Source organism: Rana temporaria, chromosome 9 (assembly GCF_905171775.1).
Source record: "Rana temporaria chromosome 9, aRanTem1.1, whole genome shotgun sequence".
In the NCBI taxonomy this organism is placed as follows: domain Eukaryota; kingdom Metazoa; phylum Chordata; class Amphibia; order Anura; family Ranidae; genus Rana; species Rana temporaria.
Window position 1 is genome coordinate 161,756,227 of NC_053497.1, and position 27,055 is coordinate 161,783,281.

The 27,055-nt window shown below is 46.3% G+C and overlaps 1 protein-coding gene across 1 annotated transcript in view; it reads right to left on the reverse strand.

Annotated features, from left to right (window-relative positions):
* Positions 1–1,046: 1,046 nt before the first annotated feature.
* Positions 1,047–27,055, reverse strand: part of PPP6C (protein phosphatase 6 catalytic subunit) — a 169,380-nt gene continuing 143,371 nt past the window's right edge. Inside the window, exon 7 of the mRNA XM_040324883.1 lies at positions 1,047–1,601. Coding sequence (XP_040180817.1) covers positions 1,353–1,601 — 249 coding nt within the window. The 3' untranslated portion in view covers positions 1,047–1,352. The remainder of the gene's footprint in view (positions 1,602–27,055) is intronic.

A 27,055-nucleotide genomic window follows, 5' to 3' on the forward strand; every position in this document is an offset into this window, starting at 1 on the left:
AAAAAATTCCAAAGTTTTGGATTGTCCCCAGAAAAGAGGGGAAAACCTTCAATAGGGACACTAGTTCTGGTGACCTGGGGGTCCCCAAGGAATTTAGTTAATTTGCAGCGAAGATCCCTCACACTTTTTGTTTGGCTATGGTACAGGAAGTGAAATCTCTGCAATGCAACACAGATGGCAGAAGAAAAAAAAAAAAAAAAAAAAAAAAAAAAAAATAGGAGAATGCTCTATCCAAAATGAAAAAAAAAAAAAAAAAAAAAAAAAAAGAAGGTTTTGCCTATAGTTTCAAGCTCTTCAGCACTTTACAGGGGTTTTTGGTTTTTATTTTCTAGATTTATTATTCATATGTAGTAGTATGTGGTGACACCCACCTTTATTATAGGTCCAGCACAACACAACCTCTCTGTTTATTTATCCTGAGTTGGCTTACAGATTTATTATTTTTGCTTGTCACTATGCAATACCCCTGTACACGGCAATATAACCCAGCAGCACATGAGTTCCTGGTCTTCAATGGAAGAGAAAACTTACAATTTTTTTTTGTATAGACTAAATGAGTGCAAGCCATACTCCTGGAGACCAATAAAAGGCAGAATGTGGGGTGAAATTAAATATGAATTTAGGGTAGTCAGAACATATAATTTAGGTTTGACCTCTTCGTGAGGTTTTGAAGCATGTAATATAATGATGTAATATTCTTTTTAGCTGCATTTTGCGGTAGTATAACTTGAGTAGGGCTAGCATATAAAAATGACTACTGTAAAAAAAAAAAAAAAAAATATGTAATACTGAAAAAGTATTTATGCCAATGACAGTTTTTGCAGATGCAGAAATAGGTCTCTGAAAATGCAACTCACTTGCCAAGTAAATGTGCTTCACTTCAAAATTATAAATGTAGGATGAACAACCTTCAATGCCAGCATATATAGCAAAAATTTTGTTGAAGGGATCAGCCATGTCTGAAAAACTATTGAAATATAGCCCAGAAGGGGTCCCATGCTGCCAACTAGTCCTTATTTGATGTAGTTGAAGACAAAAACAAAATATTCACAAAAACAAATATTTACTGGATTACACCTTCTTCACACAGGCTGTAGTAATAGTGAAATGCAACAAACCCATCTTCAACCACTGTTTAAACAATGCTATCTTACTTCATATCAGGTAGACAGAAGAAAAAAATGCCCCAATTTCAATATTAGCGGTGGCATTCAGATCAATATGCATTTGAAGATATTTATAAAAATTTTAAAGAGCATATGCTTGATAATTTTACAGAAAGGCAAGATACAGCATTTCAGCAGCAAAGTGCTTAAAAAAATCCAGCACAGTAGAGAAAACATGGTGAGACTTCAGAGGAAGTATGGTGTGGTTGTTCTTGGTGGGATCACTCGTTCTGAATCTGGAACAGCACGAAATAGTTTTGGCTCTCGAGTGTTTACATCCTTGAAAACCATTATGGAGGCAATGTTGCCACAGCGGTAACAGTAGTTTGGTGCTGACCAGACTGTCACAAGCTTTTCATCAAACATGAATTTGTAGCCCTCGTGTACTAGTTGATGCGCGCGACAAATCAGCTTCAAGTTGTTTATGTGGACAAACTGCAGAATAGAAAAAAAAAAGAAAAAAGTGTTACATTTTTCAAAGCAAAACAAACATGCATTTCTTTTTTTTTTTTTTTCACATCAGACTCCACCATAGCAAGAGACTTGCTCATGATTTCATTTATTCATACATATTGTCTCTACTTCAGTTTTGCATCATTTGTGGTTATATATTATTTATCTTTTACTTCATTCTTTTCCCTTTTTTTTTCTCCCTCCCCCCTTCACATACAAAGTACAATTTTCAAAACACACGCACAAGGAGCCCTAGTGCAGTGTTTCCCAACTCCAGTCATCAAGGCACAACAGGTCATGTTTTCAGGATTTCCCTCAGATGAAATGGCTGTGGTAATTACTAAGGCAGTGAAACTGATCAAATCACCTGTGCAAAATAATGGAAAGCCTGAAAACATGACCTGTTGGTGTGCCTTGAGGACTGGAGTTGGGAAACACTGCCCTAGTGCATATTTTCCTTACACTGGATGGATTGGAAAAAATGCACTCCGAGGGCCTGATCCACATACATGTAGATCGGCGCAGCGTATCAGAGATACGCTACGCCGCCGTACCTTACCTGGCGTATATTCGAATCCTCAGCGAGTTTGCGGCGTAGTGCATTTCTGGTGGCGGATTTCAAATTGGGCGGGTTGGGGGCGTGTTTCATTTAAATGAATGAACTGCGCATGCGTCGTCCCGAAATTTCCCGACGTGCATTGCGCTAAATGACGTCGCTAGGACGTCATTTTTTTTAACTTAGACGTGAGTTCCGTCCATCCCTATTCACGGACGACTTACGCAAAAAAAAAAAATTACACTTTGACGCGGGAACGACGGCCATACTTAACATGGCAAGTCTATGTATACGCCGCAAAACACCAGCTTAAACTATACGCCGGAAAAAGCAGACTACAGACGACGTTAGAAAATGCGACGGCCGCGCGTACGTTCGTGGATCGTCGTAAATCGCTAATTTGCATACCCGACGCTGAAAACTACGCAAACTCCACCCAGCGGGCGCCGAAGTATTGCATCTAAGATCCGAAGGCGTACGAAGCCGTACGCCTGTCGTATCGTGGTTTGAGGATGCCGTCGTATCTTGGTTTGAGGATTCAAACTAAAGATACGACACGGGAAATATGAAAGTACGCCGGCGTATCAGTAGATACGCTGGCGTACTTGCTCTGTGAATCTGGCCCCAAGTGTTTTTAAAATCCTATCTGCCCTTGTCCCCCATTAACTTTATATATGACAGTCTCCAAAAGATGTGTGGTGATGTGAAAAGGCTGGTTTAACCACTTGCCTACTCTGTGCACATACACCCCCTTCCTGCCCAGACAAAATTTTAGCTTCCGGCACTGCGTTGCTTTAATAAGCAACGCACACCTCTGCGGTTTATGTTTTTGCGCTATAAACAAAAATAGAGCGTAAATTTTGAAAAATTCAATATTTACTTTTTGCATTAATAAATACACCCCAAAAAATAATTTCTCAGTTTAGGCCGATACGTATTCTACATTTTTTTTTCTAAAAAATAATATGGCAATAAGCGTTTGATTGGTTTGCGCAAAAGTTATAGCATCTACAAAATAGGGGGATAGTTTTATGGTATTTTTTTTACTAGTAATGGCAGCGATCTTTATCATGACTGCGACATTATGGTAGACACAGCAGACACTTGACACATTTTTGGGACCATTGTCATTTTTACAGCCATCAGTGCTATAAAATGACACGGGCAGTAAAGGGGTTAACCACTAGGTGGCGCTGTAGGGGTTAAGTGTACCCTAGTGTTTTACTGTCGGGGGATGGGCTGTGCGTGACAAGACAGTCATCACCGCTTCCGATTACAGGAAGTGGTGATCACTGTTACTAGGCAGGTCGGGAAGCGGTTAATACATCAACAGCAAAACAGCGCTCGAGGTATATCTTCTTTCAGCAGGATCATCCTCTTAATTAGGCCCGTCAGGTGTAAATGCAGCGTAAAGAATCAGGTCAGACGGCCTGAGCTTTTTCTTTGCTCTTCTGATGAGAGCAAATTTTGCATCTCATTTGGAAACCAAGGAGCCAGAGTATTGAGGAAGAATGGAGAGGCACACACTGCAAGATGCTTGAAGTCCAGTGTGAAGTTTCCACAGTCTGATGATTTGGGGAGCCATGTCATCTGCTGGTGTTGGTCCACTGTGCTTCATTAAGTCCAGGGTCAACGCAGCCCTATACCAGGAGATTTTGAAAGCACTTCATGCTTCCTTCCGCAGATGAGCACTATGGGGACGCCGATTTCTTTTTCCAGCAGGACTTGGCACCTGACCACACTGCCAAAAGCACCAAAACCTGGTTCAATGACTCGCCTGACCTGAACCCCATTAAGAATCTACGGGGCATTGCCAAGAGAAAGATGGGACATGAGACCGAACAATGCAGAAGAGCTAAAGGCCGCTATTGAAGCATTCTGGTCTTCCATAACACCTCAGCAGTGCCACAGGCTGATAGCTTCCGTGCCACGCCACATTGATGCAATAATTGCTGCAAAAGGGGCCCAAACCAAGTACTGAGTACATATGCATGCTTATACATTTCAGAGTTCCGATATTGTTCTATGTACAATCCTTGTTTTGATTGCATGTAATATTCTAATTTTCTGAGATTGTGGATTTGGGGTTTTCATAAGCTGTAAGCCATAATCACAATTAAGGCAAATCACGGCTTGAACTATCTTGCTTTGCATGTAATAAGTCTCATTAGTTTCACCTTTTTAAAGTTGCATTAGTGAAATAAATGAATTTTTGCACGATATTCGAATTTTTCGAGTTTCACCTGTATTCCAGGTAGAGAAAAGGTTGGAGAGCAGATTTTTGGAAGATGCTCACCCAACCAAAATCCTGAAACATCTGAATTGTCACCTGCAAATATCTGGAAGAGAGACAAGCCTTTCAGAAGGTGGTCATCTAGATAACCTGTGACCTGGATGCCCAGAGTTTGTAAATGGGCAGGGAGAGGTGCAAGGACTTTTGTGAATACCCTGGTAACAGAGGATAGCCTAACTGGCAGTGCGACAAACTGGAAACTACTGTCTCCTACTGCAAGAAGTAGAACACGCAGATGGGGCTGATAAATGGTAACATGTGGGTAGGCATCTTGGATGTCTTTGGATGCCCAAGTATTTCTCTTTGTTTCAGAGAGGCAAGAATGGTCCTTACAGATTCCCTGTGAAATTTTTTTTTTTTTTTTTTTAAACAAAAAGTATTTATGCAGGGATTTTAGGTTCAGGAATGGACAAATTTCCCATACGATTCAGGGAATTTGGCAAAACGGACTGTCCTTGTGCAGATTTTGGTGGATTGAGAGAAGAGACTTTGTACCCCTTTGAAACTACCGATTGAACGCACAGGTCTGAGATGTCTGTGACCCAGAGATAGGCAAACTGCAACTGACATCAACACTCTTTGAGTGAGGGTGCTGCTTCATCTTTAGAAAAAGACTTTGAGGGCCAAGTCTTGGGCAGAACGGAAGGACTTGGACATAGACTTAAGAGCTGATGCCTGGGTAGAGTGTTGAAGTGCTCTGAGATTTGCGGAGGTAGAGGAATGAAAATTGGAGTTTGGAGGTTCCAGCTAGGGAGGGGCCTCCTTTCCTCCTGTGACATTTTTAATGGAGGCAGCTTAATGATATCACCACTTATCGCACCTTAGATGTTAATCCTACCAACATTTTTAAAACACAATTATTAAGTTTTCTGGATAGTGGAGTAGAAATGGGAGCTCTTACCGCTTACCTCAATCACAGCACAATTTGTTTTTGTAGATAATCCATCTATTCCAGTCTTTCACCGCTTACCGAAGCTTCACAAGAACACCATTCCTGTTCAGGGTTGCCCTATTGTCCTTTGAGAAACTGGGACAATGGATTGAGCAGTTCTTGCAACCTCTGGTGACCAGATTACCTGGTCCTACTAAATGGGTTGTAAAGGTTTGTTTATTTTTTAAATAGGTTCCTTTAAGCTAGTGCATTGTTGGTTCACCAACCTTTTCCTTAGATTTCCCTTCTAAATTTGTTTCCCCTTGTTTTCTGTGTCTGAATTTCTCACTTCCTGTTCCTCCTCAGTAAGCTGTTCTGGCTGACTAACCCCCAGCCAGATGATGGGGGCAAGCTTACCAATGAGAAATAGGAAGTGAGAAATTCAGACAAAGAAAAAAAAAAAACATTTAGAAGGGAAATCGAAGGAAAAGGTAAGTGAACCAACAATGCACTAGCTTAAAGGAACCCATTTAGAAAATAAAAAACTAACCTTTACAACCCCTTTAATGACACTTCCACATTACTGTCCCACGTTGAGAGTACTCATTGGCAGAATATTTTTATGTGCGTTACCATGGATGGAAAATCCCTTTACTTGTGCATCCCTCATGTTCTTCCATTACATGCTTTGAGCTTTAGTTTGAATCTTTATAGCACATACGAGTTGAATCTGTGCAAATTCATTGCAATGCATGTGGCTTTTATTTTGGAATGCAACCATTTCCTATTTGCAGTGTAGAGGGGCATCCATTGAGCCAAATCTGCACCTTCCATGGCGAACCTATATATGGGCTGATGGGAGAAAATAAAATTTTCCTCCCACACCAACCCACATGTGGGTGCCAATAAATGGTACAGTAGGTACATCGACGACTATTTTTGTGTGGGACGTTACGGCTGGTGATCAAGCGTATTTTTATAGTTATGAAAATTATTATGAAAATTATAACAGGTTGAACTTGGAATTCAGTTTTGGGAGTCACCACAGTTGTACCAACTTCTTGCATGTAAAGCATTAAACACATCGGACAAATACGTGGAAGTTTGTGCGAAGGGCGATTGCCGTGAACTTGGTATGCATACAGATGGCAGAACTTTGAGCCAACATACACAAAACGTGTTTCTTCAGCTCTTTAGGGCCACCCTTTGGGCAACTTCTGCCAATGTTGTGCTATGGTTAGCATTGGTTCAGAGTATGCATGTTTGTACTTTGGCTTTTAGTCTGACAGATTTGTGTGTACGGGCTTTTACTCTGGTAAATATTCAGACCAATACTGTTCATTTGCATACTTTTCGTAAGGACTGTGAAGGGAATTGCCTGCTGTTGGCTACCAGCTGTAACCCCCTCACACACCATCACATCAGTGCCAGGAAAATAGTTTATCAGAGCAAAACAGAATTGCTCCGATGAGGAGTGCTTCCTTCAGGACTGTGGGATCATCAGTACTAGGCTTAGGGAACGTTGGCTACAAACAATGGCTCATAGACAGAGCCATATATTTGGCTTCCAAGGAGGAGAGATCATCTGTTTGTGAAAGAAGCACAAAAGTAAGACTATGAACCAGCATAAAAGACACTTGGGTGTGAAAATGGGGAGGATGAGGGTATTAAGTTTCTACAGACATCCATAACCCTATTCCTTTTGTCACCACCTTTTCATGTGAATATGGCTCCATAAAAAGGAGATTTCAAAATATTTTCCAGTTTTGTATGCCGATTCAGGTCTTGTTCCCATCTTGTATGCAGATCCTCTAGCAGTCATTCCCAAACTTTGGGTAATATTCCATCTCCAAGCCCATTTTCAGCTTCACCTTGCTTTAATAAGACATGGTTGCCTGTCCAGGACTTGTATATTTGCGGCTTAAGCACCTGCCATTTCTGTACCAACTTAGCAACAAGCATAAAACCATTGTGACTTGTGCCACAGGTAAATAGTTGACAATTTGTAATTATATCAATTGTGGTTCCTTCAATTTTGTCTAGGCTATGGAGAGCACTTTGTGCAAACTCCAGTATGTGGGAGGTACAACATACCCGATACGAGCTAGAATGATTGAGCATGACAAGGGTCTGTCCAACATCTCGATGCACTTCAAAACACATTCATGCAGGCAATGTTGGCTCTTTCAACTTCTGTTTGGAGAAATATAGAGTCTCCCAGGAGAAGGAGGAGGGGTGGACATCCACCAGAAGCTGCATCTTTAACCTCCATACAAGGATTCCTACAGGCATGAAATCATAAGGATGATGTTGATCTGTTTTTAAAATAGTATTTACACAGGTGACTATTAGGTCATAGGATATTTAATATTTATCTGGATAGATTAGTGTTTCTCATATGGTTCATTTATTTTTCATTGACATATATTGGGATAATCTAGTAGAATGTTTTTCAATCAGCAAGATATACACTATTGGTTGATTGCCTGTGCAGTGGAGTCCCTTGTGTATATACAGTTTGATACTCATTTTAATGTTTGAGCTGTGACCAAGATGGTTTGCCGAAATGCATCAGCCTCTTGTATTCCTTTAACCCAACCTATAAATAATTTTCTTCAGGATTTGGAGCGGCGGCTTCTTTTAGTGGATTTTGCGGTTTGCTCATTGTCAGGAGGAAATCACCCAGAGCACCCTGCTGTGGACTCCATGCCGATTCTCAGGACTTTTCCTTGTTCAGAGCGCTGCACTTTAGTTTGTTTTTGTAATCTATGATGGAGGATGTCTTTGGTGTGAGGCAACTTTGACCAGGCTTAAGGCCACAAGATTCTGTGCTTTTGAATGGAAATACAAGCCATTCTGGTAGGGTGAATTTTATTTAAAAATCATAATTTTAAGAGCAACTATCATTTCTGTCACACAGCGGCTCAGTTTCTGACCCACTGTTGACTCACCGACAGTCCCATTCACTTTAAAGGGATGACGGCAGTGACGCAGGGTGAGGGATGTGGCGACCGCAGGAGAGTAGATGCACACTAACAGGCAGTGTTGTAAGTAACGGCGTTTAAATAAACGTCGTTACTTACAACGATTGGCCGTCAAGGGGTAACTAGTAATCTACCCGATTACTTTTACCCCATTGCCAACGCCGTTGCCATTACATTGGCGGCGTTACCATAGTTACATTGAGCGCGCGGGTGGCAGTCCGGGGTCATGTCTCTGTCCAACTTCTCCTCAGGGCCGGCGGGATGGAGCCTGTGAATGCATTGTGAATTGTGATAGCGTGACCCGGGCCACCCAGTCTGTCATCACATGATGCCATGCCCATGTTCTACTTGATTGGATGTGACTCAGTGTCGGACTGACTCGGTGGGTGGCGCTGGCGCGGTGCATGCACGTGCCCCTGGAGTCTCCAGCCCGTGGCCGCCTGCAGTCTCAGAGAGACGCGACGCCTGCCTGGTCTGGTGGTGGTGATGTGAATGAACTTTGTGCTACTGGGCTGGCTGGGCTGATATTGTTGCTTGCTTCAAAGCTTAAAAGACTCCAATTATCTGTCTATAAATATATAACAGGCTTATAGACAGATAATTGGAGTCCTTTAAGCTTTACAATAACAAGCAATATCAGCAGCAGCCACTCTCAGCTCAGCCAGTAGCACAAAGTTCATATTTCGTTCATATAAAAAAAAAAAAATCTTAGTTACTTTATTAGCAAAGTAACTAGTTACTCGGAAAAGTAACCGAGTCACTAACTCAATTACTTTTTCGGACAAGTAAGTTGTAATTGTAACTAATTACTTTTTTAAAGGAAGATGAACAACACTGCTAACAGGCACTGCCATGGTGCTTTTTAAATGTAAGGACTCCTTGCTGGTAGTTAGAATATTTACAAACACAATTAAGGTTTCCTATTTAGAACAATTAGTCAGGTTAGTAAAAACGCAATATCGGAAACGATTTTAGGCTAATCACAGTTTGAGAACTACTCAAATTATTTTATTTTATTAAAAACATGGACCATGCATGTCATTTCAGCTTGTAGAGCTCGAGTCATTGGAGTTTACCAAAAAAAATAAAAATTGCACAATATACAGCCTCATGCTACATAACCAAGCTCCATTTCATGGTGAACTAAATTCATGTTTAAAAAAAAAAAAAGTGATTACATTTTTTTTTCTAAATCAAATTTTAATCCTTCCTGCATTTTGGCAATTTGTGTGTCAACTTGTTCTAGAACAGGGGTGCCCAACCAGTGGCCCGCAGAGTTCTCCGATGTGGCCCGCGACCTCTTGCTTTGAGATGGAATAGAATACAGATATTAAAGGTCAGTTTATTACTAAAATCACAGTGTATATATGAGCATATCTGTTCTGCAGTGGTTACTGGGCCGTTTTCAAACTGATCCGCAGGTGCAGAGCAGGTTACCTGCACCGAGCCATAGACTTCTGTTATCTGCGAGTTTGGTGAGCTTTCTAAAAGTGCAGCAACCCTGCAGAATATAATAGAAGTCTATTGCAAAGTGCAGGAAAGCCAAAAAAAAAAAAATAGGATTTTTGTACTCACCGTAAAATCCATTTCTCTGAAGTTCATGGACGGACACAGCATCCTTTGACAGTAGGGTTATGCACCTGCCTTCCAGTAGAGTTTAGGCAGAATTTACAGCACTTAAAGCGTTAACAACCTTTCCTTAGTGTCGCTCCTCCCAGGGGGAGTGGCTCCCCGTGCATAACCCACACCCTGCTCTAGCAGACTCAGTTCCTAACAAGCCGTACAAACAAAGGAGGGGTGGGTGCTGTGTCCGTCCATGAACTTCAGAGAAATGGATTAGTAGAGGAGTGGAGTACAAAAATCTTATTTTCTCTTTCGTTCATGGACGGACAGCATCCTTTGACAGTAGGGATGTCCCCAAGCAGTGTCAAAATTTCGAGGGGTGGGAAAAACACAGCAAACCAAGCTTCACCCCAAACAAAACCGGAGTTACTCAACGGAGGAACTCCAACCTTAAACTGCCGCCTGTAACACCCTGCGGCCTGAAGGAGGCATCAGAAGATGCACCCACATCCACCTTGTAAACCTTTGAAAAAGTGTGGACCGAACAACCAGGTCGCTGCCTTACACACCTGTAACACAGAGGCTTGATGTCGGAAAGCCCAAGAGGCACCGATCGCCCTGGTCGAATGCGCCGTGACCCGAAAAGGGGGCGCCACCTGTCGGATACACCTGGAAATGGTGGCTGACGAGACTGCCAGGCCCTTTCTGGGACCAGACACGGACACAAACAGTGAGTCCGACTTCCGGAACGGAGCCGTCGCCGATAAGTAAACTCGAAGGGCCTGAACCACATCCAGGGAATGTAAAATGGCCTCTTCGGGTTCTTCGGCTGAGGACATAAGGATGGAAGAACAATGTCCTCATTAATGTGAAAGGCCGAAACGACCTTTGGAAGAATAAAGAGGGCTGCGGACGCAGCACCGCCTTATCCTAATGGATGACCAAGTAGGGGGCCTTGCAGGACAAGGCCGCCAGTTCAGACACCCGTCTGATAGAGGTAATGGCTACCAGAAAAAACACCTTTTGTGTCAGTCAACAAAGGGATCTTCGGAATGTCCTCAAAGGGAGCTTGCTGAAGCACCGAGAGGACCAAATTCAAGTCCCATGTGGGCAGTGGAGGGCGCACCGGAGGGGCCACATGGCGGACCCCCTGCACAAACGTGCGGATCAAGGAGTGCGCTGCCAAAGGACGCTGAAAGTAAACAGCCAGAGCAGATATCTGGCTCTTGACCGTGCTCAAGGCGAGAGCCTGATCCACTCCCCGCTGTAAGAACAGCAGAATCCGGGACACCACGTATGTACGAGGGCGCCACTTCATCTTCTCACACAGAGATGTAGGCTTTCCACGTACGATTGTAAATATTTCGTGAAGTAGACTTCCGTGCACGCAGCATGGTAGAGATCATCAAGCCCGACAGGCCCCGGTCCTTCTCTCAGGGGTAGACGCCAGGGGGCATCTGCCACCAGACGTACCAGGTCTGCGTACCAGGAGGGGCGCGGCCAATCTGGGGCGATCAGGATTGTTGGAATCCCTTCGGCTTCCACTCTGCGCAGCAGGCGAGGAAGAAGCTTCAAAGGAGGGAAGGCGTAAATTAGGCGATAGTGACCCCAGGGAGCCACCAACGCGTCTGACGCGTCCGCCCACGAGTCTCTTGACCTGGCCACGAACCGTGGCACCTTCCGGTTGAGGCGGGACGCTAGATGGTCCAAGTCTGGAGTGCCCCATTTTCGGCACAGACCCTGAAACACCTCCGGGTGGAGAGACCACTCCCCTTGATCCAGAGTTGTGCGACTTAGGAAGTCGGCTTGCCAATTCTGAACTCCCGGAATGTACACAGCCTACAGAGCCGGAACGGACCTTTCGGCCCACCGAAGGATGTGCGCGACCTCGGTCGCTGAGCTCCTTGTGCCTCCCTGATGATTGACGTACGCCACGGCCGTGGCGTTGTCGGACTGGATCCTGACCGGTCGGCCCTGCAGCTCCAGGGACCAACTGGCAAGGCACAGCTTGATTGCTCTGAGCTACAGAATGTTGCTCGGCAGGCGGGACTCTTCCTGAGTCCAGCGCCCCTGGGCTGACTGAGTGCCCCAAACGCCCCCCAGCTGGAGAGGCTGGCATCCATCGTGACCACTGTCCAGCCGCACGGCAGAAACGACTTCCCGTTGCGAAGCACCAGAGAAGTCAGCCACCACACCAGGGAAGACTTGACCAGATGGCTCAACTGAATCTGGTAATCCAGAGAAGACGGGAGCTTGTCCCAACGTGACAGAATCTCCTTCTGTAGTTCCCTGGTGTGGAATTGGGCATACGGGACCGCCTCGAAGGAGGCCACCATCAAACCCAGAACTCTCATGCAGAAGAAGAGACGACCACTTCTGGGTCGACAAATGCCTCACCGCAGATTGCAGGGGCTTCAGTTTCTCCGATGGGAGGAACACTGTCGCCTCCGCGGAGTACAGGACTAGTCCCAGGTATTCCAGCCTCTGGGATGGAACCAACACCGACTTCTGGAGATTCAGAAGCAAGCCGAACTCTTGAAGAGTCTGACACGTGATAGACACGTCCTCTTCTAATTCTGAGGAAGCTCTCAGGAGAAGGTGGTCCAGATATCCCACGATAGCGATCCCTCAGCAGGGCTAGTATCGGGGCGAGCACCTTGGTGAAAACCCGCGGTGCCAAACGGGAGGGCCACAAATTGAAAGTGATCCTCTCCGATCGCAAAGCGCAGAAACCTGTGGTGCTTTGTGCATATGGGAACATGCAGGTATGCGTCCATGATATCCAAGGACGCCATGAAGTCCCCCTGATGGAGTGCCGCTATCACCGAGCGAATCGACTCCATCCTGAATTTTTGCACCTTGACAAAGCAATTGAGGGCCTTGAGGTCCAGGATAGGGCGAACCCCTTCCTTCTTGGGGACCACAAACAGATTGGGGACCCCTGAAACCGTTCCTGCGAGGGAACTGGCACAATCACCCCCCTGTCTAGTAGATCCTGGACAGCCCCTGACAGGGCCTGCCGGGGAACCGGAGGAAGTTTGAGGTTGGAAGGAAAAAAATCTGTTTGGGGGACAAGAGAGAAAATCTGTCTTGTACCCCGTGGCAATTACTTCGCAAACCCAACCGTTGGACAGAAGAGACCTCCACCGATCCGCGAATTCGGCCTCCCACCCGAGCGGGGGAAGACCTCCATGCGGAAGCAGGTTTGTCCGCAGGCTTGCGGAACCAGGTGCGCTTCTGTCACGCAGCGGGGGCTTTAGCACCTTGCGGACCTTATCCCGCCGGGTGCACGAAAACAACGCTTTGGGGTAGTAAAGGAGGGTCCTTGCAGCGAGGCTCCTTACCCTTCCCAGACTGGAAGCAGCGTGCTCTTACCACCCGTGGCATCCTTAATGTCATCCAGGGATGCCCCAAAAAGCCGTTCACCCTTAAAGGGCAAATCCACCAAAGCCTTCTTAATGCTGGTCGGCTGACCAGTCCTCTTTAGCCACACAAGGCGGCGCAATACCACCGCATAGACGGAAGCCCTGGAAAGCAAGGGGATCGTATCCATGGCCGACCCAAATTTTAGACCCTGAACCAATTGTTCAGCCAGGTCCCTACAGGACGCGGAAGCGTCCCGTTCCTCCAGCCCTTCCAGTCAGAGTCTGTGACACCAGGGTCCCGGCCAGAGCCGGCCTCACCGCCAAACCCACAACAGTGAATAGGGAGAGGGCCACAGCCTCCTATCAGCAGGATCCTTAAATGCAGGAGCCCCTTCCACAGGCAACGTGGTGGCCTTGCTCAGTCTGGACACGGGAGGGTCCACTGACGGAGGAGAGACACATTTTTTTTTTAAATCCTCCTCAAGGGGGTAACGGGTTGCAACGTTTTTGGACTCCAGGACAGCCGACATTGCCTCAACAGATGTGGCAGGGGGAGGGGCGTCAAGGGTTAACTCAGGCATTGCTGGGGAAGAAGTCCCTGGTTCAGGCTCCATAATGCCCCAGCGCTGTGTCACCCTTACTGCAAGGCAGAAAAAAAACAAAAAAAAAAAAAAAACACTTGTCACCTCCTGGCTGCTACTACAGAGTATGGGGGCCCCTGGGACTCACCACCCCTCCCGGTGCAGCGTGGTCTGAGAGAAGGACAAGGTGTGCTGAGAAGCCGGCTGCGCTGCGTCTGTCTCCCTAAGGCAGATACGCTGTCTTTTTTGCAGCTCTAAAACGGTCACACGAGGCCAAACTAATTCCAAGATGGCCGCCGAATGTTTAAAAAACAGGACCACAAGTAAATGGCCGCTGAGCTATATAGAGTGCGACTCACACCATAGCACCTGTAGTGAACACACTCAGCCCCTGCTACGCACACAGGTCCAGGTGTACCAGAGACCCCAGAAAACCCCCCCTCACAGCCGCTACCCAAATGGGAAAGGAGGGAGCGGAAATAAGGGAGAAAGGAAAGCAGGGCAAGCCCTCAGTCGACCTCCCAGGGGAAAATTCCAGCCAGACCACTTACCTTGAGCAAGGGGCCACTACTTACTCGTCCTGCGACCACCGGCTGGAGGTATCCCAGACAGATCCAACGTCCGCTAAACGGCATGGCTGTCGACCAGACACACTGTGACAAAGCCATAAAAGACAGGTCATATGTGTGCCCTAGAACAAGATGTTCCCCCGGCCGCCCCTGGAGCAACGGGGCCTGTCGTGGACGTCCCAAAGCTGAGCTAAGGGCCGGCACACGCTCGATGGCCGAACATGGGGGGACTACAAGCGTCAAGACCCAGCCTGTCACCCAGTCGCTGTTGATAGAAGAATCACAGGATTCAAAATGCAGGAACAAAATAATAAGCAAGAAAAAAAAAAAATCACACTCCAGAAGTAGCCTGACCTCTGTCGTTGGGCAGAAAAAAACTGAGGCTGCTAGAGCAGGGTGTGGGTTATGCCCGGGGAGCCACGCCCCCTGGGAGGAGCGGCACGAAGGAAAGGTTGTTAACGCTTTAAGTGCTGTAAATTCTGCCTAAACTCTCCTGGAAGGAAGGTGCATAACCCTACTGTCAAAGGATGCTGTGTCCGACCATGAATGAAAGAAAAAAAGGGATTTTTAATACAGCTTACCTGTAAAATCCTTTTCTTGGAGTACATCACGGGACACAGAGCGGCATATTCATTACTATGTGGGTTATATGGAGTACCTTCAGGTGATGGACACTGGCAATCTCAAACAGGAAGTGCCCCTCCCTATATAACCCCCTCCCATAGGAGGAGTACCTCAGTTTTGTAGCAAGCAGTATGCCTCCCAAAATGGTCCCCAAAAGAGGGGTGGGAGCTCTGTGTCCCGTGATGTACTCCAAGAAAAGGATTTTACAGGCAAGCTGTATTAAAAATCCCTTTTTCTTTATCGTACATCACGGGACACAGAGCGGCATATTCATTACTATGTGGGATGTCCCAAAGCAATGCTTTTAATGAGGGGAGGGAGACATCTTCCCAAGACAAAAGGATTTAATTTAGAGGTATACTCAAATAATAATAATAAATCCAACTTAGTCGAGAAAAATTAAACTTAAATTTAAATTTTAACTCAATGGTGCCCCCGATTCTGAGGGTCTTAAATCGCAGCCTGCAGCACTGCCTGCCCAAAGGCTGTATCTGTGTTCCTTCTTACGTCCAACTGGTAAAATTTTGTAAACGTGTGGACTGAAGACCAGGTTGCCGCCTTGCATACTTGAGCCATAGAGATCTGATGGTGTGCTGCCCATGGCCCTGGTAGAATGAGCCTTTACTGACAAAGGAGGAGGCAACCTCTTCAAGCCGTAGTAATTAACTGTTTAATCCATCTCGAGATGGTGGATTTTGCAGCTGCCTGCCCTTTCTTGGGCCCATCTGGCAAAATGAACAACACATCTGTTTTCCAAATCTTCTCTGTAGCTTTAAGATAGGCCTTCATGGCCCTGACAATATCCAAGGTATGCAGCAACCCTTCCTTTCTGGAAGTGGGCTTCGGAAAAAAAGGATGGTAATACCAAATCCTGGTTCAGGTGAAAACTGGATATAACCTTTGGTAAAAAGGAAGGATGAGGACGGAGAACCACCCTGTCCTTATGCAGAATAAGATATGGCTCCTTACAAGATAAGGCTGCCAATTCTGACACTCTTCTGGCGGAAACTATGGCGACCAGAAATACCAACTTCCTTGTTAGTAAAACCAAAGGAACTTCAGCCAACGGCTCAAAAGGTTGTTTCTGTAGAGTTGACAGAACAAGATTCAAGTCCCACGGACAAAGTGGTGACTTAACCGGAGGATTAATACGTAAGACCCCCTGAATGAAGGTCTTAACCAGCGAGTGGGTGGCCAGCGGCCTCTGAAACTACACTGACAAAGCTGAAATCTGTCCTTTGATTGTGCTTAATGCCAGGCCTTTATCCACTCCTAGCTGGAGAAAACTTAACACTCGATCAATGGTATACTTGCGGGAAAGCCATTTCTTGGGCTCGCACCAGCCTACGTAGGCCTTACAGACCCTGTAATAAATCACCCTGGAAACCGGCTTTCTAGCCCTGATCAGGGTAGAGATTACCTGCCTAGACAGCCCTCTACCCCTCAATCAGGGATTCAGCCGCCAGGCCGTCAAATTTAGACGCCGTAATGCAGGGTGGAGGATCGGGCCTTGCGAGAGTAGGTCTGGCCGTAGAGGAAGCGTCCAAGGGTCTCCCACTGACATCTTTAGGATTAGTGAGTACCATGCCCTCCTGGGCCATGCTGGAGCTACCAGGATGACTGGTTTGTGCTCCACCCTGATCCTGCGTAACAGGCGGGGTAGCAACTGTAGCGGGGGAAAGGCATAAAGAAGTTTGAACTGATGCCAAGGGCAAACCAACGCATCGGCTCCGCAGGCCATAGGGTCCCGTGTCCGGGACATGAACCTGTCTAGCTTCTTGTTGAATCTCGATGCCATGACATCCACGTCCGGCATTCCCCACCTCTGGCAGATTATCTGAAAAATTTGCGGATGCAGAGACCATTCCCCTGGCGACAGAGTCTGACGACTCAAGAAGTCCGCCTGCAGGTTGTCCACCCCGGGAATGAATATTGCCGATATGCAGGGCACATGAGCTTCTGCCCACAGGAAAATCAAGCTCACCTCTCTGAGCTGCCTGACTCTTGGTTCCCCCTTGGTGGTTTATATACGCCACAGCTGTGGCATTGTCCGATTGTATCCTCACCGGGAACCCCTGCAATTTGGCTGTCCAAGCCTCGAGGGCTAGCCGAGCAGCTCTGAGCTCCAAGATATTGATGGGCAACTGCCTCTCCGCCTGTGCCCAAGTACCTTGGCGAGTGCAACCATCCAAGATCGCTCCCCAGCCCCTCAGGCTGGCATCTGTGGTCACTATCTTTCAGGCCACGGGGCTGAAAGATTTTCCCTTCAGTAGATTCTGAGGATTTAACCACCAGCACAGACTTTGCCGGACTCTTGATGAGAGTGGCAAAGGAAATTCCAAGGCTTGTGGCCTCTTGCTCCATGCTGACAGAATGGCTGCCTGTAGGATGCGAGTGTGGCTTTGAGCGTAAGGTACCGCCTCGAACGTGGCCACTAGCTTGCCTTGTAGTCGCATACATAGGCGAATAGTTGGTTCTCTTTTGCTTAGAACCAGATGGATCAAGTCTTTGATGGCCTCGACCTTTACTAGAGGCAGGAACACTCTTTGCTGTTCTGTGTCTAACGTCATGCCGAGGTATTCCAACCGTCTTGTGGGTTGGAATGCTGCTTTTTCTCGGTTTAGGATCCAACCGAACCTCTCGAGGTACTAAACCGTGAGGGCCACTGCTCGTTCCAGGCAAGGAGACGAGTGATCTATGACTAGGAGGTCGTCCAGGTAGGCTAGGACCGTGACCCCTTGGACCCTTAGATTGGCTAGGATCGGAGCTAGGACCTTTGTGAATACCCGGGGGGCCGTAGCCAGCCCGAAAGGGAGCGCCACAAATTGGAAATGACGCTGGGCCACTGTGAAGCGGAGAAATCTTTGATGTGGCTGAAAAATTGGCACATGAAGGTAAGCATCCTTTATGTCTATGGACGCCAGAAAGTCGTCTTTCTGGAGTGCGGCGGCTGCTGACCGAACAGATTCCATCCGGAAAGAACGAACCCTTAGGTAAACGTTTAAACCCTTTAGGTCCAAAATTGGCCTGACATCGCCGTTGGGCTTTGGAACGGTAAACAGATTGGAGTAGAACCCTAGCCCTTGCTCTTGGGCTGGTACCTCTACTATCACGCCCTGGCAAAGCAGATGATCCAACGCCGCCAGTAAAGAGGCCTTTTTTGTTGGATCGTTCGGTACTCCTGATAATGAGGTGGAGGAAACTTTAGAAACTCTAATCTGTAGCCTGTGGCCACGGAAGACCGGACCCATCTGTGGCTTCCCAAACCTCCGCAAAAAGACGAAGCCTTCCCCCACCTTTGTGGGTGGGGGCGCCCCTTCATAAGGCAGACTTAGGGGCTGGCTTTGCTGGCTTACGATACCACTGCTTCTTGCCCCCAGAGGCCTGTCCCTGCGACTTATTGTTAAAGTTTGATCTCACAGGAGGCCGTCGATACTGCCTGGAATTGGAGGGCCCCGGAACAGGGGAGAGCTGCCTTTTGAACGCAGGTCCCCGAAACTTCTTTTTGACTGGTAAAAGGGTACTTTTGCCACTCGATATAGTCTGAATATATTTATCTAGATCCTCTCCGAAGAGTCGACCTCCATGGAAGGGAAAACCTGCCAGAAGCTTTTTGCATGGGGGCTCAGCCGCCCAGTTCTTTAACCATAAGAGCCTTCTCATGTGTACTAAAAATAGTGACAAACGAGACGCCTGCTGAATGGAGTCCTTTATAGCATCCACCGCAAAGCACAGGGCTCTAGGAATATCCGATAATTCTTCTGCCTGCTGGGCAGGAATGTCTTTAAGCATCTGTTTTGTCTGGTCTGTTAACGCTTGACAAACCCCAATAGCAGCCACTGCTGGCTGTATCACTGCACCTGCCGTAGCAAAGGATGCCTTTAAAAGTGTCTCAAAACGCTTATCCACCGGTTCTTTAAACATCTGTATGTTTTCCACCGGGCAAGTTAAAGATTTATTTACACAAGAGATGGCGGCATCCACAGCTGGGAGAGCCCACTTTTTGGAAAGTTTTTCTTCCATAGGGTAGATGGTGGAAAATCTTTTAGGTGGTAAAAAGATCCTATCTGGTCGTATCCAATCCTGAAAGATCAGTTCCTCTAACAGAGGATGGACCGGAAAAACAGCGTTGCTCAAAGGCGCTTTCAACGAACCTAAGGATGATACCGCCGAAGCCTGAGGCTCCGGTAAGGGCAACTTAAATGCCAAGCGGACCATGTCTGTCAATGACTGAATCCACAAGCTCTCTGCATGGGAGGTCGAGACTGGCTCCTCATAAGTAGACTCCTCATTCCCTGAACCCTCATGGTCCTGGTCTGAATGATTTTCCTGAGCTTCTAATTCTCCAAGGGAGAGAACCTCAGCATCTGGGGGTACACCCCCCGGTGATGGAGACCTAGTCCGCTTCTTGCCCGACATGGAATTGACTATCATAGTTGCCAATCTCTTCTCTAGTCCCCCCAAGGAAAGGGCTAGCATTTCCTCTGTGACAAACACAGGGTTGGGTGGATCTGAACTAGCCTCAACACCAGATCCCCCTAATGGCTCAACCAAGGCACCCACTACTGGAATAATTTGTGGGGAGAGTACAGGCATATCCCGACTCGAACCTTCAGAATCTGAGGGGGAACCCTTTTGTCCTCTGGCACCTCTTGCCATTTCCCCTGATCCTGATGCTTTGGAAGCCATGGTACAATACCGAGGCACCCCTACTTACAACAACCGACTGATGTAGGTAGGAGAAAAAACTATGCGGTTTTAAGGGGACAGTAGTGAACAACTAATGCCCAAAAAACCCAATGGGGAGACCAGTATGTGTTCCCTTTTTTTTTTTCTTTTTTTTTTTTTTTATTAATTTTTGGGGATTTTTTGGATCCTGAGTCCCTTTTCCCCTTTTTCTACGGAATCACATTGTCTCCCCACAAGAGAAATTGCAAGAATCCACCTGCTGTAAGGAAATGTTTAGGCTAGATTGAAAAGCTAGTTCTGTTTGTCAGAACTGCAATACTCCCTTGCGCCACCGGGTGCCACTGTGCATCAGGCTTGCACTGCTGCCGCTTTGTGTCCTCCTCTCCTGAGCTCAGAAATGAACTGAGCCAATACAGCACAGAGGAAGGGCCGCCCCTTCCTCTTATGAGATCCAACGTCCCGCCCCCCCTCTAAAAACGGCGCAAATTATTATTTTTTTCTATATATCGCTGTGCACGCGCGTGTGCCCGTGTCACGGGGGGGGCCATGGTGGAAGCAGCATGCTGCAGGGACGCAGGAGAGATGACAGGACACAGAGGAAACATCCGCACGGCACCCGGCCAGGTAAGAACCTCCAGGTAGGCGCAGACACCTCCCTAGTTCAGGGTAAAGAGTAGGCACACACTAATACCCCACCTAGCGCCCAGCCAGATAGAACCTGCAACACATAGACCAGGGAGATCACACATATGGGGAGTAAAAACACAGACCATCCTGTCTTACACAGACATAGTGGCCCCAGACTGCCAATGCAGGAGCATACTCAGGCAAACTCCCCCAAAAGATCCCCCCTGGAGAGCCTGCTGACTAACCAAGTCCCGCAGGCCCCCCCCTTCTTACCTGCTCCATGCCGCAGGACCTTGCACAGCAAGTGGTCCAATCTTCTCCCATCTCCGTGGGTGGCGTCTAGACCTTCAGGCCCTGGGGTCCTTTGAAGGAACCCACTGTCCTGGACCCATATAGCATCCTGGCAAACAGGGACTTTAGGCACCCCAAAGGGTTCTAAGTCCAGGGCCCAGGATCCAGCTCTCTGAAAGAGAAGCATTATGGGCAAACCCCCTAGTTAGGGGCCCGGGTACTGTCCACTTTGGCTCTGAGGCACCTTGGACAGATCCGGTTAGCCTGCCTTGATCCCAAGGATGTGGAGGCAAGCTATTCCATGACCAACACCTAAGACACTGGCGAAAAAACTGAGGTACTCCTCCTATGGGAGGGGGTATATAGGGAAGGGCACTTCCTGTTTGAGAAGGCCAGTGTCCATCACCTGAAGGTAGCCAAGTCGCTTAAGCGGCCCTCGCGCTTCAAAAGATTGGGCACCCCTGTTCTAGGACATCAACACAAAAGAACAGGACAGAAGTTAATTGCTCAGTTAAAAGTACAGTCCTGGAATACACAACCAAGTTGGTTGTTTATTGCCCTAGTGTGTTGCGCTAATAACAATAATAATAAAAAAAAAAACAATATAAAAAAGTCTCTTAAAGAACATAAAAATTGGGGGGGGGGGGGGGGGGGGGGAGTGGTCTGGACATGGCCGAGTGAGGATGCACGAGACCTGATCTTATGGCATTGCTTCAGCTTCAGCTTCAGTCCGACTTTAAATTGATTTACAGCGGTAGGCTAGCTACAAAGAAGTGCAAAGAAAAGACCCCAAGTAAGCTGCCCAAGACGACTAGCTCTATGGCTGGTTGCCCGGGGGCACTATCTTCCCTATCTGATCTTCCACCTCGCCAACCTCTGGGTTGGCGAGGTGGAAGATCAGATAGGGAAGATAGTGTCCCCAGGCAACCAGCCATAGAGCCACTCGTCTTGGGCAGCTTGGCCCTGGCTCACCACGGCTCAAGAGCCTTGACCCCGGACGGAACTCAGGAGCCCTGATCTATGACCCTGCTGAAGACCTGAGCGGCGCTCTGTGCCACTTCTTGGATGTCGATTTGGTTATTTTCTTGCTGCTGTGTCTACAGCTGGCGGAATTACAAGACCATTGATTGACCCCATAATCTCTTTACACCATTCACCTAACAGATCTTGCCATGATTCCCTATTACAACATGCTGGATGGCCCAGTTCCTTAATTTTTCTTCCTAGACCCACAGTATGTGGAGTCTGGGACACATCATGCTTCAGTCAGCACACTTGGAGGGCTTGGCCCCTCAATGATTTTCTCTTCCTCCCGCATAACGGACGGAAGGACATGCCGACTCTGTTAGGATGCACATGCTGAACCAAAACCTTTACTCTGCATCATGCCTTCAGGCTTTTTTTAAGAGCGCAACTTTTCACTACCTATCAGTTTCGGAGGCCATGAAATGCCGAGATAAGCATACCAACCCCCCCCCCCAAATAATCCCTTTTTGGAAATAAATACAAAACAAGGGGTGTCAGGTCACAATGGGTCAAATTGGAAATGTGTCCCTCAGTGGCAGGAATGAGAAACATGCAGAACCAAAATAGGAGATGTCATCATACAATGGGTTAATGAAGGTAATCTCTCAATGACAATGATATTGAACAAGAAGCAAGTTTATTTAATGGGGATCATCAAAAAAATCCAAAGATCATTGCTGAAATAGTACACTGAAAGAAGGGGTTGAGAAATTAATAAAAATTAGCCTATGGTTTCACTGGAGGTCCCCAGAGCAGTAAGGCGCCGACGGCATCCACTGTTGGAACAGTGTAGCATAGGGGGTGCCAATAATCCCGCTACAGCAGACCCGTTCACTGGTGTGATCCAAGAGGGCTGGCGTGCTGAGGAAGGAGGAGGGAAGAGTTTTGATAAAGCGCATGCGTGCAAAATGCGTAGTCACGGCAACCGTACAGCCTGCGCTCCACCCAGGTCCCAGAGTCCTTCTGGCTACCACCCATCTTGGCAAGCGTTGTATGCCATCCCAATGAGCCCTCCTCGGCCTCTGATCAGAGTGGCTCTGCTGGTTACATCCCTCACTCCTGTGGCAACCTCAAACTTGCTGACAAACCATCCAGGGAGAGTTGCTACATCTGATCGTGGACTGCAGATTTACCTTCACATCCACAAGCATGCCAGCCGGCTCAGCGAGCTGTCTTGTGGAGAGCGGCCAATTACTTTTGCTGCCGCCGTGGCTGCCCCCGCCTTCCTCAGCAGGCCAGCCCTCTTGGATCACGCCGGTGAACGGGTCTGCTCTCTGGGTCATGACCTCAGTGCAGCGGAATTATTGGCTCCCCAATGCTGCACCATTTCAATGATGGATGCCGTCCTTGCTACTCCAGTGAAAGCATAGGCCAATTTTATTTCAGTATTTATCGCCCTTATAGTCACCGCTCAGTTGCGCTGGGTTAATTTTTATTTCATTCAACTAGGGCTGAAACAACTAATCGATCAATTGATAACTAATCGATTATGAAATTAAACGATTAATCGGCCAGTAACACAATGGGGTTAAAAAAAACAAAATTAGCCCTTTATTGTACAAAAAAGCAAATCGCTACTGTAAATATTACTTTCACTGTCCCACAATAAAAAAATGAACCCCTTACAGCAGCGATTTTTTGCTTTTTGCACTTATTTTTGTTTTTTTAACCCCATTATGTTAGTAAACATCTCAGGTCTGGGTTACACCTCTGTTTTTTGGTGCTTTTTGCAGAAACTCACTACAGTTCATTTACATGTTTTCCTATGGGACACGTTCACATCCATGATTTTTTTTCAGCTGCTGCGTATTTGTAAAGGGCAAGGACATTTTTTTGTTTACAAATAGTTTTATTTGAAATAGAAAACACTCGGTAAATACCGAAGACATAGGTGAACACATACAGCAAAGTGGTTTAAGCAGCATTGACAAAGTATGCATGATAAAAACTATACATCCAGTCTGAAAACCAAAAGGAATATCATATAAACTCCTACCCAGGGCCCTGGGAGGAATCAGAACTCAAATACTCTGGAAGTATTCCAAACTAAACCCGTACAACATATGTGGCCTACGCCAAGGTGGAAAGAAAATATTATATAAGAGGAAGGAAAAATGCCCATTTGGAAATAATAAAGTGAAATAAAATAAATACCAGAAATGAGCGAGACACAAAAAAAAAGAAAAACAAATCATAATAAACTAAATTCAGGGTCAGTTATACCTGTAATCTATATAGAAACCATGGGTTCCATTTGGCGTCATACATTGGGATCGTATCATGTAAAGTATGAAAAATTTTCTCTGAGAGCATCATCTGGTCTATTCGAGTAACTATAGGAGCGAAAGGGACCACTTGCTTTTTCCAGTGAAGAGCAATAGCCCAATGAACCGCGATACAAATGGAGTGTATCAACCTAACCATATGTTTGGGAGTATCACTAACGTCTTGGAACAGTAAGCAGTGTTTAAAGGTCAGGGTGACTTGTTCCCCTGCCAACACGTCAATCATTTCCCGCACTGCCGTCCAGGTGGGTAACAATTTCTCACACTCCCAAAATAGGTGGATAAAGGAACCCTGTTGTGGGCAGCCCCTAAAGCAAGTCGAGGAAGCCTGCGGAAACATTTTACTAAGTCGAAGGGGGGTGTAATACCATCTCATCAAGAGTTTAACTGCCGTTTCTCTAACTGTCAGAGACTTAGTGCATTTGCGCATGTTTTGCCATCCTTTGACCCAGTCCAGGGTATCCTCTTCTAAATTCAACTCTCGCTGCCAGTCCCTTCTATATTTCACTAAAGTAGATTCTGTCACTGACTCTAAGAATCTATAAACCAAGGAGATGAGGCCTCTCTGTCTAGGGGCTGAGGAACAGATATCTTCATAAAGGGAGGATGGGCCGGAACTTTGGAGGGGGTAATGTTGTTGGAAAAAATGTCTGATTTGCAGGAAATGATAAAACTCCCTAGTGGGTAAAGGGTAGAGCAATTGTAGATGCGAGAACGTGACAAACTGTGAGTTCACCAAGAATTTATCTAGTTGGGTCAGACCACAGTCCCTCCAAATGACAAATGAGTCCGGAGAATTGAAGGCAGAGGGGAATCTAGGATCTCCGAGGAATGAAGCACCCAGTGGGGCCGCTGAGACCAGTCTAAGTTTATCTTTATAACCTAACCATAGTCTCAAACTGTCAGCTACAATGGTGTTCTTTAAGTGTAATCCTGGCCATGATTTACACGAGGACCATAATAGGGAGGGGAGAAAAAATGGGGAGATGGACTCCCTCTCAAACCTGACCCAGGGGACTCTTGAATTTGCTATATTCCACTGAGCCTGTTGGGTAAACCTGCTGGACAGATAATAGAGCCAAATCTGAGGTACCCCTAAACCCCCCTGGGCTGCTGGACGGTATAGTACATCTCTGGAAAACCTCGGGGGCCTGCTTTGCCATATAAATTTGTTGAAGTGTGACTGGAGATCTAGCAACAGGGATTTAGAAAGGAGGGCAAGGACATTTTAACGCACAACGGTGCTATTTTTTTTTTTGGTTCAATATACTTCAATGGAGAAGCTGCAGAAAAGCATATGCGTTTTTTGCGGCAATTTGTGTTTTTTAATCTGCCCAACAACAAATTGGCCCCAAAATGTTTTTTTTTTTTTTTTTTTTTTTAAGGCTATTATACGATTAATCAAAACAATAATCGGCCAACTAATCGATTATGAAAATAATCGTTAGTTGCAGCCCTACATCCAACCTATTTGTTTTCCACACGATCCTTGAAACACCCCAATGTATTTGTTAAAAAAGGCATGGTGCGCATTTTGCAGCTCATTTGTTTAGGAAAATTAAAACGTTTTGAAAAAATAAATGTTAACAAAAAGTGAGATCTGCAAAAAACTCAACATGCCTCTCAGCAAATAGCTTGCGGTGTCTACTTTCCAGAAAAGGGGTAATTTGAGAGGGTTTTGTGCCATCTTGGATTTTTATGGCCTCCAAAACGGTTGGGTAGTGAGGAGTGAAATCAACAATTTACGCCAGGGATGTCATTGCACTACCTAGTTAAAGATAAATCTAAAAGGAAGTTGAAGAAAATGGTATAATTTATGGCCATTATTAGACGTGATTTGCCTTTGATTAGAACATCAAAAATGCAATTTTTTGGTGCAGGGGATGGTCTGCACTAATTTGTACTGTAACTTAGTGAAGACTTCAGGGAAAAATAAGTAAGCCAATCATACAGTCATCCTTAATTAAGGATGTGGCGGCTGGCCTCTCGTCTTGCTCCTTAACAACCAGCCAAAACAGTGAAAACAGAGGGTAAATTTGCATCGAACATGTGTCAACCTAGCCTAAATGATAAGTCCAGCTGTTGAGCACTGTGGTAGTTCGATTCTTCCTGGCATTGTAAAACTGCCTGCCCCTGCAATGTACGGGCAGACAACTTACAATTACAGTCTTCAGGAGATCTGCTGACCGCCGCTACAATACTTTCCAGGCACCTAAAACTAAAATTAGTAAATGCACATTTGTTCCCCTGAAAACAAAGTGCATTTCTTATTTTTTGTCAAAAAATTTAAACTTACACTTTAATGCAGAGAATGAATTAAAGAATACGTTCACCTTTACAGGAAATCTGCAAGATGAACTTACACTCCCCACGGCTTTCTATTCTCCAGCGCTGAAAGGACAGGCAAAGCAGGTTCCGATTGCTCAGTGCCGTTCATGTGATAGAAGGCATTCTTGGTCGGCCCTATCGATAAATGCAGAAATGTATGGATAGGAGGAGAGAAAACCAGAGAGATTTCAAATCCCCGGACTGGTAAAGCGGCGATCCGAGGTCTCACAGCGGGTGATTGTGGGATTCCAGGTCAGCAGGACTGGTGGGAGATGAGGAAGGTGGTTGAGTGTAGGTTCACCTTACAGATTTTCTGGGTGTTACGTGGCCGAGTCCTGTTGGGAGTGTCTGGCTTGGGAATGAGGCCGCAGGTGTGCACCCATAGAACACAGGAACTGCGGTCCTTTCTTGCCTCCATCTGGCCCCTTGGGATACTATTCTTCCCACCGACACCAAGGATGGGACATTATTTCTCAAATACCAAGAATAGGGCACTGATGCCAGGACATTTTCTGCTCAAACTGGCCAGTCTTTCCCCTCTAAAGTCTGAAGCACAGTAAACTGGTCCTTTGTTTTGAAAGTTTGGAGACCCCCTGCTATAGGCTCATTAACAGGTACATCTGGCTGCCTGAATAGACATGTATGGGAAATGAAACAGTGCAGATACAAACAAAGACACCGTCCCTTATTTACATACCACTATTCGGAGAAAAAACACACACACACACACACACACACACAAATTATAGGAGCAGCATATTAGAAAAATAAAACTAATGTATAG